Source organism: Brassica napus, chromosome C6 (genome assembly GCF_020379485.1).
Source record: "Brassica napus cultivar Da-Ae chromosome C6, Da-Ae, whole genome shotgun sequence".
In the NCBI taxonomy this organism is placed as follows: domain Eukaryota; kingdom Viridiplantae; phylum Streptophyta; class Magnoliopsida; order Brassicales; family Brassicaceae; genus Brassica; species Brassica napus.
In genome coordinates, this window is record NC_063449.1 from 9,109,891 (window position 1) to 9,119,761 (window position 9,871).

General features: G+C 29.7%; 1 protein-coding gene across 1 annotated transcript; it reads left to right on the plus strand.

The window, feature by feature from the left end:
* The first annotated feature begins 3,815 nt into the window (after positions 1-3,815).
* On the plus strand, positions 3,816-7,681 carry LOC106404178 (beta-D-glucopyranosyl abscisate beta-glucosidase-like). The gene is made up of 13 exons (XM_048760468.1): positions 3,816-4,158; positions 4,271-4,340; positions 4,432-4,487; positions 4,579-4,654; positions 4,811-4,888; positions 4,989-5,076; positions 5,236-5,500; positions 6,123-6,232; positions 6,318-6,535; positions 6,618-6,652; positions 6,752-6,854; positions 6,938-7,049; positions 7,242-7,681. The coding sequence occupies exons 1-13, from the start codon at positions 3,991-3,993 to the stop codon at positions 7,447-7,449; spliced, it is 1,587 nt and encodes a 528-aa protein (XP_048616425.1). The 5' UTR covers positions 3,816-3,990; the 3' UTR covers positions 7,450-7,681.
* The last annotated feature ends 2,190 nt before the right edge of the window (positions 7,682-9,871 follow it).

The following is a 9,871-nucleotide window of genomic DNA, read 5'->3' on the forward strand; positions in this document are numbered from 1 at the left end:
GAGCACCATCTGACTTCAGCTCCGAGGGCGGTTAGGGTCTCGATGAGGATGGCGGTTTGGATGGTCATGTGGAGAGATCCGGTGATTCTAGCGCCTTTGAAGGGCTGAGATGGGCCGAACTCGGTACGGCAAGCCATGAGTCCGGGCATCTCGACCTTGGCGAGTTCGAGCTCGAGACGACCGAAGTCGCCGCTGTCGGGGCGTTTTTTTTGCCACGTGACTCGGTTTCTTGCGGTGATCCCAGTTTTGATCATTCATTAGTGTTTTCTCCCACTCATCTCTCGTAATTAAATAATTAGATCTCGATCCGCGTAAACGCGCAAAGTTTTGTTTTCATTTATTTTTCTATAAACATTTTGTTTTCAATTCTAAATTGATATATATTATAATATATATGTGTCTATCAATTTTTAAAACATAATAAGCATATAATATATTTTTTCATTGAATAAATTGTTTCAAACTTTCACATGTATTTGTATCTTCTTCTATAAATATATTGTCGGATTATTATTTCATTATTAAAATCGTAACTTTATATATAAAGATTAGTAAAATATTATTTTATTATCATATTCAAAAATATTGTAACATTTCACAAATTTAGAAAGTTTTTTTAAAATTAAACTTTTCGCTTCATAAATTTATATTATCGAGTAAATAATTAAACATTTAGTTTTTATTTAATTTTTTAAAATAAACTTTATAGTTAATTTGTTTTCATTGGTTTAAGGACAATTCTCCTAAATAGACAATTTTTAAGTTTTGGTCACAAAAATAGACTACAATAAGAAAAATGACCAAAATGTTTCATTTAGAAGGCAAAATGACACTAATACCCTAGATATAAAAAAAAATAATTAAAAAAATTAAAAAAATAAAAAAAAGATTTTGTTTTATAGTTTTAGATTATATGTTTTCAAATTCGAATTTTTTTAATAAATTTGTGTTTTTTTTTTTGAAATTCTTTTTTTCGAATTTTTTTTCTTTCAAATTTTCTTTTTGTAATTCGAAAATACTTTTTGAAACTATTTTTAAAATTTTTAATATTTATTTTTTATTTTATAAAATTTTATACCTCAATCCCAAATCTCCACCCCTTAACTCTAAACCCTAAGGTTTAGATTAGTTAACTCTAGGGATATAAATGTATATTTACCTATTTAATGAAATATTTTGATCAGTTTCCTCCTTGTGGTCTATTTTTGTGACCAAAACTTTTTTATTGCTATCTTAGGGTATTTCTCTTGGTTTAAAATAGTAAAGATTAATCATTGTTAGATAATATAATTTTTGTTATTTATAAAAAATATTTATAATTTTAAAAGTTAACATCAACAAATATTTAAATAATTAACATATGGAGGTTTAGTATTATAACTTTAAATTATAACTATTTAATTTACAGTATCTATAAATTCAATGGATCATCTATTGTTTAAATGATAAGATTAGAGATTAAATGTAACATGACTTTTTAGGAATATGTCTATTTTAAAAGAAAATTACACATGAATCAAAGTTATGACTTCTGGTTTAATATATAAAATAAGAAAAAATGGAAAAAAAAACTCAGAAAAAAGTGAGATGAGAGGACAAAGACGATTTTTTTTTTTTGTGAACTGTTAGATTATATTCATAACCAACAAAAGTTTCAAAGGTGTTACAGGACTGTGATAAACAATGAAACATCACAGAAACCAACCCAAGCATGTAACAACATCACTCTTACCTTAGAGTCAAGGACAAACTGGCAAGACAAACCAGTCCCTATACCAACCCAACCAAAAAATTCCCAAAAACGTACTGTACTGCAGGGACCTAACCAGAGGAAAGAACTTCCTCATTCTCGAAACAATCGTGTAACCAACTTGGACCTCCCCAGGACCGGCTAATGGTTTATAGGGCAAAAAAATTCTTTTAGGCCCTTTAATAGTTAGAAAACCTGTTTTACCATAATTGTTTTTTAAAAAATTATACTATATAAAATGATATTAAATTTAGATATGAAAATATATTAAATAAAAATATTTAAAATACATGTATATTTATATTTTTCTTAAAATTTTGTTTTTTTTTATTTTAAAAAAATAAAAATAAAAATATTTTTTTAAAAATTAGACCCCTAATATTATGGACCCCGGGGCGGTCGCACTGCTCGCCTCTATATCTGAGCCGGTAATGGACCGCCCGCCACAATGTACGAACTGAGATGTCTTCCTTTAGTGACACTTTGAGCAATGAGAAAAGTTCCACATAGACGATTCTTTAAAAAAAATCATTGCGAATGAAATTTTACACCAATCGGTAAATTGTCAAATTATATTTTCAGTTAATTTTTTTTATTAATTAATTTATATTATTATTATTATATGCTGAGAAATTAAGGAGAGAGACCTATCGTTGCTGATGTTCTAATAATCAGGCTCATGTGTCTAATTAACTGATAAAAATAGTACATTTGTTTCCACAACTTTCTTTTCTTATGTAAAACAAATGAATGTTAATATATATATATATATATATATATATTAATTTCTTAAGAACATTTTTGAGAAATTGTTTGAAATACCACAAATTAAGGTCATCAACACCGGTGAGAACACATATTGAGTTTTTTTTGAAAAAGAATTTAATATTAAGAAAAATAGTTACCAAAGAAAACATGACTGATGTCTTTAAAAGCTCTTATGGAGAGACGAACGTCTCTATGGGAAGAAATGATTTATTGCATCTCTCCTATCGATTACTTTTTTTGCATTTTTTCTTTATTTTTATTTCTGAAAGACTCAAAAATTGTTAACCAATGCGTATGTCCTAAATACCATTTTTCAAAAATATCATCAATCAAAATATATACTAACATTTGGATTTACGTGTTACCGCTATTGATTAGGGTTTAGTATTGAGTGGTTGGGGTTGGATTTATAAATGTTTTGTAAATATTAAAAAAATTAGCTTAATGTTATTTTATTATAAATTTAGGATATTTTTGAAAATAATCATTCAATATTGGTAAGATTCAATATTGGTAAGTTTGAAAAGTGGTATCAAACTCGTAGTAGAATTAAAATTTCTCCAACATTTTTTAAATAATTACCTAATTTTTTTTACTAACTGAATTACCTAACTTTGCAGCATTGTTTTCTTAACATAACATTGTTTTTAGTTACCTCAAAATTTCGACCTTTAGTCGTTAATAAATTGGCACGTTAATACTGTAGATTGGTTAATATGGTAGCTAGTTTTTACTTTGTAGTTAAATGAATCAGAAATTTAAGACCGCAAATACTTCTGTAAAATTTTTCGTCAACAAAAAAAAAATCTGTAAAATATAATTAAATCCAACATAAAAGCGTCTCATATATATATATATATATAATATTACAAAGAGGTAACTGATTTACTTGATTGTGATACAAATAAAAAAACCAGGTAGCTGCCTCAAGTCTCAGCTGCTCCTCTTTCATTGCTTGAGCTCTAGTTTTGGTTTGTTTCCTCCTATAGTTAATGTAGTTCCTTTCAAACTTTCTCTCTTTTTCTACACTCTTAGTAATAAGTTGCGCTACACAACGGTGTAAAACTTACAAAAGTGGTATATATCGTAACATTTTGACCAAAAAAAATAATATTCATGTTATTAAAGATGTATCAATTTAAGAACTTAAAGTGAACGAACACAAATAATATCAGTTACTTTTCACAAAAAAAAAACAAATAATATCAGATTACTAAAAAAAGGAATAACAAAGAATCCGTTACATTTATGGGGCCAACTCGTAAATAGGAAAACGATTTCTTTTGGACAAAGAATAAGCACGTGTTTTGTTTACCCCAACCTAACTCACAAATGAACATGCACTTGTGGAGATGGTACTGAACTGAAATCAAGCTTACACTGACAGAACTCTATATAAGCATAAGCCCTCCTTCCCTTCATCTTCATCATTCCTTCACCACTGTCTTTAGAGAACGAGAGAGAAACACAAGATGGTGAAGTTCGAGAGGGTTCCTTTACTGTTAGGGTTAGTTCTGGTTCTAACTCTTGTCGGAGATCCGACCAAAGCCGATGGACCTGTTTGTCGTCAGGCTGAGAAATTTAGCAGAGCTAGCTTTCCTGAAGGCTTCCTTTGGGGAACCGCAACTGCAGCGTTTCAGGTCCATCTTTTACACTTCTTAATTTCAAAAATTATTTGTTTTATGTTTTGTTTTATATACATTTTTTATATACATGATTTTAATTTTTTTTTTGTTATTATGTCGAATATAGGTTGAAGGAGCTGTTGATGAAGGTTGTAGAGGTCCAAGCATGTGGGACACTTTCACTAAGAAATACCCAGGTATATTTTTTTCTCCCTTATCGATATATAAATGTTTATATATATTTTGAACATATTTAAATTTAAAGAGAATGTTGAAATAAATTTCCAGGTAGATGTCAGAATCATAGCGCTGATGTCGCTGTTGATTTCTACCATCGTTACAAGGTAATAACATTCATTTTTTTCCTCTTCTTATGATTTAAATAGTCTTTTGATGGTTAACATATATATAGTTTTTAAAAATGAATATTAACAGGAAGACATTAAGTTGATGAAAGACCTCAACACTGATGCTTTCAGACTTTCTATTGCGTGGCCCAGAATTTTCCCACGTAAGTTTTTCTTCAATGTTATTCAATATGTTTGTGGTTATTGTTTTACCCAAAAAAAAAATGTTCGTGGTTATTATCATTACTAATAGTCCATGGCTAATAGTTACAAATTGTTAATATATGAAAATAACAAGTGAAATGCAAATTGTTTAACAGATGGAAGAATGTCTAAGGGAATAAGCAAGCAAGGAGTCCAATTCTACCACGACCTCATCGATGAGCTTCTCAAAAACAGTAATCTTTTTCACTTCAAAAACAATATTAATTAAAATTCATATTGATCAATTGATAACTCTTACAGTTATTTGTTTTCTTTTTGTGTGTGGAAATTTAGAGATAACTCCACTAGTAACAGTCTTTCACTGGGACACTCCTCAAGACCTAGAAGATGAATACGGTGGTTTCTTGAGTAGTCACATTGTGTAAGTTTTTGTTTCATGTATATAAATAGATTATTTTCTTGATATATATATATATATATATATATGTATATATGTATATATATATATGTATATATATGTATATATATATATATATATAAATTTGTGTTTTTAATAACTATATATTATTAATAAATACAGGAAGGATTTCACGGAATATGCAAACTTTACTTTCCACGAATATGGACACAAAGTGAAAAACTGGATCACATTCAATGAGCCATGGGTGTTTAGTCGTGCCGGTTATGACGTCGGGAAAAAAGCTCCGGGACGTTGTTCGCCGTACATCGAAGACTACGGACCTTTATGTGAAGATGGACGGTCAGGATTCGAAGCTTATCAAGTCAGTCACAACTTACTCCTGGCTCATGCTTATTCCGTTCAAGCCTTCAGAGCATGCAAACAGGTTTATCTTAAATTACATGACTCTCATCTTTTATTTTTAACAAACATATTTTTATAAGGGCAATTCTCAGAAATAGACTATTTTCAAGTTTTGATCACAAAAATAGATCACAAAGAGGAAAATGACCAAAATGTTTCAATTAATAGGTCAAAGGACTCTAATACTCTAGATATATAAAAAAAATAAAAAAAAGATTTTTTTTATAGTTTTTGATTATATGTTTTCAAATTCGAATTTTTTTATAAATTTTTTTTTCTATTTTTTTTTCAAATTTTTTTTTGTAATTCAAAAATACCTTTTGAAACTATTTTTAAAATTTTTATTTTCAAATTTTTAATATTTATTTTTTATTTTATAAAATTTTAAATCTCAATCCCAAATCCCAAATCCTCACTCCTTAACTTTAAACCCTAAGGTTTGGATTAGTTAACCATAGGGGTATAAGTGTATATTTACCTCTTTAATGAAACATTTTAATCATTTTGATACATAGAATCAATATTTGTGATAAAAAAAATTTCAGTGCTATCGTAGGGTTTTTTTTTTTTTGGTAAAATGTTAAATATCCTAGGGTATTTCCCTTTTTATAAACATTAATCTAACTTTTCTTTCAAATTTATAGTGTGCTGGAGGTAAAATTGGAATTGCACACAGTCCAGCATGGTTCGAACCAGCCGACCTTGACAGTGTTGGAGCTCCCATTGAACGTGTGCTTGATTTCATCCTTGGATGGTAACTAAAACATTTAACACCTTAATATATCCGCACTAGCCAAATATAATATAAGCTCATTGATTTTTTTTTTTTTTTAAATTAGGCATTTGCATCCAACAACTTACGGAGATTATCCACAGTCGATGAAGGATCGCATCGGTCATAGATTACCAAAATTCACAGAAGCTGAAAAGAAACTTCTAAAAAATTCTGCAGATTATGTTGGAATGAATTACTATACCTCACAGTTTGGAGCAAATTTGAAGACCGAAGATACCAAGAACATAAGTTGGACGTCAGATTCTCTTGTTCACTGGGAAAGTAAGTACTCAAATTTTCTTAAGTTGTTCAAATTATCTTTATTGTTCTAATTAATGCTGATACGCGTTGCTTAATTAACCAGACAAGGATGTGGATAAATACCAGATTGGTAGCAAGGTAAATGAATCATTTTATTTATTAATATATTTCTCATACTTAACTTTTCTTTATTAGTAGTACCTTATAAATTTATAATACTAATATTGTTTCTTTTAGCCTGCTGGTGGTAAACTGCCTGTCTATTCAAGAGGAATGAGAAAACTTTTGAAGTATATCAAGGACAACTATGGAAACCCGGAGGTTATGATCACCGAGAATGGTAAGAGAAAATATTCAAAACTCTTTTCAAAAATAAGTTTCCATTTTATCTAACAAATCTCGATTTTGTTTTCTTAATTAAAGGATATGGAGAGGACCTCGGAGACCTTCATAATGATGTGAAAACTGGGATAAATGATCACAACAGGAAATATTATCTCCAGAGGCATCTCCTGAGTTTGCATGAAGCCATTTGGTAAGTAAAAGAATTCAACTCAAACCAAAAAACTATTAGAAAGCATTATGCGGAGGTGTACTTAGGTGCTAGTCTGGTTCCCTCCGGGTTGTCTGGATTACCTGGATTATCAAAAAGAAAAAAAAACTACTAGAAAGCATTTAATACTAATTAATTACATAAATAATCCAATGAACATGATTGTTTTTGTAGCGAGGACAAGGTGAACGTAACGGGATATTACGTGTGGTCTTTAATGGACAACTTTGAGTGGCAAGATGGATACAAGGCGAGGTTCGGGCTTTACTACATCGATTTCCTTAACAATTTGACTCGTCACCAGAAAGTTTCTGGCAAATGGTATGCCGATTTCCTTAAGCCTGGATTCCCAACTTCCAAGATCGTGAGGGAAGAACTCTAAGATCAAGAATCCAAATCATGAATCCTCCGAAGAAAACATAATATATTGCAAGAGATCTTGTTCTTGAGGATTAATATCAGTTTGTGTGTTCTATCTATGGGTCATGTTTATCCTTTTATTAATAAGTTGGTTTCTTTTGATGTTAGCCATACTTGCAAGTTGTTGAAGTTGTCATTGTAATAATAAAATGTTGCTTTCGTCAACAAAATTAATAAGTACATGCTGTTGTCTTCTTTCTGTTCGTGTTAAAACAACACTTTAAATCTGCCGGAATTTGAACGTCACATTTTCAACTCTTATCTCCCTGATATTTTTATTTCCAAGAACTACTGAATATATATCAACTTATTAATACTATATAAAGAAATTACGTTAATATTTTATTTCATTGATATTATAAAGTTGACAAAATGCAAAAGCTCTTAATACTAAGGGTTTTGTTAGTAGGAATGACAGTCTAACTATTTATATATACTAATTTAAGTTACCGTTGGATAATTCCAATTAACTTGAATATCAAGTTAACTCATTAAAGTGAAGTTTGATGGTTTAAGGAAAAAGGAAAACATATCGAGTTTAAAAATGTTTACATATTATTATAGGAAAAGATGTAGCTTCGCCCCTTAGGAAAAGATATAGCTTCGTCCTATATAAAGAGTTCTCATGGAGAGATGTTCCATCGAGAGAAACACATTGAAAAATTTAGTTTTGAGAGAGTTTCTAAATCTAATAATAAGAGAAGTTCTTATAATCTTTGTGTTTGTGCAACTTTAAGTTAGCACACATATCTATGAGTCTCAATCGTTTTTTTAACCTGGCGTTTACACAATTAACAGGACACGTTATTATGGCGATGCAGCTAGCTGGCTACGTTTTAGTTAAGGTCGCTAACAACAAAATTTTCATAGTAGTTTCGAAAGAAAAAACTAAATTTTATCATTTTATCAATTTTAATGGGCACTATTATTCTAACATTATCAACTTTCATTGATTAAAGACAATGTGGTCATGAGGATTTGGACAAGGGAAGATGGCATATGAGAATAAAATACAAAAGTAGAGTTTTACGAATGTCCTTTGACAAATTTAATGGGTACTATCAAATCCCATCTCATAGACTATATTTGCGAAGTGATTTTGCCACATATCCTCTCTATAATCAATTTAACAAAACAAATATGACATGACTACTAAAATTGATGACATGGGTTCTAAAAAAATATGACATGGATAATTTCATTTAATGTTGATTTATATTTTTGGTAAACTTATTAGAAAATGGTAATAATTCATATATTACATTCAATATTGATATTTCTTTTTGGTAATTTTTTCTTAAATATGGTAATAGATCATACATCATCTATAAAATAAATATATTCATATATAACATTTTAAATTTCAAAATATTATTATTTTGTGTAATTATACAATTTGTATTACTAAAGCTTTCAAAAATTTCTACAATTTTTTAAAAATTTAAATATCTAATCGTAAGATCATTAGTCTCTTATATATCTACAAATTTTATAAATATTGTTTAGGCTAAATTTTTGATAATTATACAATTTTATATCATTTTTATTAGTTTTATACAAATTGATTTAATATATATCAAATCTATATTAAATATTAGTAAGAAAATAGTAAAATCTATAATATCTAATTAAATTTATTTTTAAATATAAGTTAGATTTAAAAAAAATTTTATTGTACATGATGTAGAAAAACACCTGGTTATTATTATTATTATTATATTTTCTTTTGGGAAGGAGGGGGAGGGGTAAAATGACTTTTTTAAAACACTGAAATATTCATCTTATTAAAATGGTGGGGTGCCTAGGACACACACCACACCGAAACCAGAGTATGGAAAAACATGAGAGAGAAAAACATGAGAGAGAAAAACAAACTTAAGACATAGAGATAGAAAAGTAGATGCCCGATACCAGTAGGCGTCATAACAGAGGGAAAGAACCAATAAAATGCAGAAAAAACCAGAGCTGGTTATCAAACATGTCTCTCTTCTTCAGTAAGAACATAATTTAACCATTGAGGACCCCAACTGGCGATATAAGATTGAGTTCAGTTGTCTCTCGTGACACTTCCTGCTATACGAGTTGCAGGCAAATTCCTTGACGTATTGACGTGAGTAAAACTCCAAACCGCCATATCAGTCAGCAGTTGTAGGATAGCTTACGTTAGCTCAGCCAGCTCAGGAAAACCATTCGGTTTGAGAAAGACCTCTCTAGCAAGGGCGAAGAACGATTCAAAGATGACGTTCTTTTGCCTTGTGCTTTTCGTACTCTCCTTTGCCCAGTAAAGAGGAGATAGCAGAGTAGGACCTGCGGCTATGAAGCATTACCGAGCCGTTGGAGTGACGTAGGATCCAAGAAGCTCCAATTGTGTGTGAGCTATTTGA

Excerpts from the sequence above, each read along its gene's own strand:
- LOC106404178 (XM_048760468.1), top strand. The coding sequence starts at position 3,991 with ATGGTGAAGTTCGAGAGGGTTCCTTTACTGTTAGGGTTAGTTCTGGTT. Across the intron at positions 4,159-4,270 it reads CCGCAACTGCAGCGTTTCAG|GTTGAAGGAGCTGTTGATGA; the intron begins GTCCATCTTTTA and ends TGTCGAATATAG. Across the intron at positions 4,655-4,810 it reads GTGGCCCAGAATTTTCCCAC|ATGGAAGAATGTCTAAGGGA; the intron begins GTAAGTTTTTCT and ends ATTGTTTAACAG.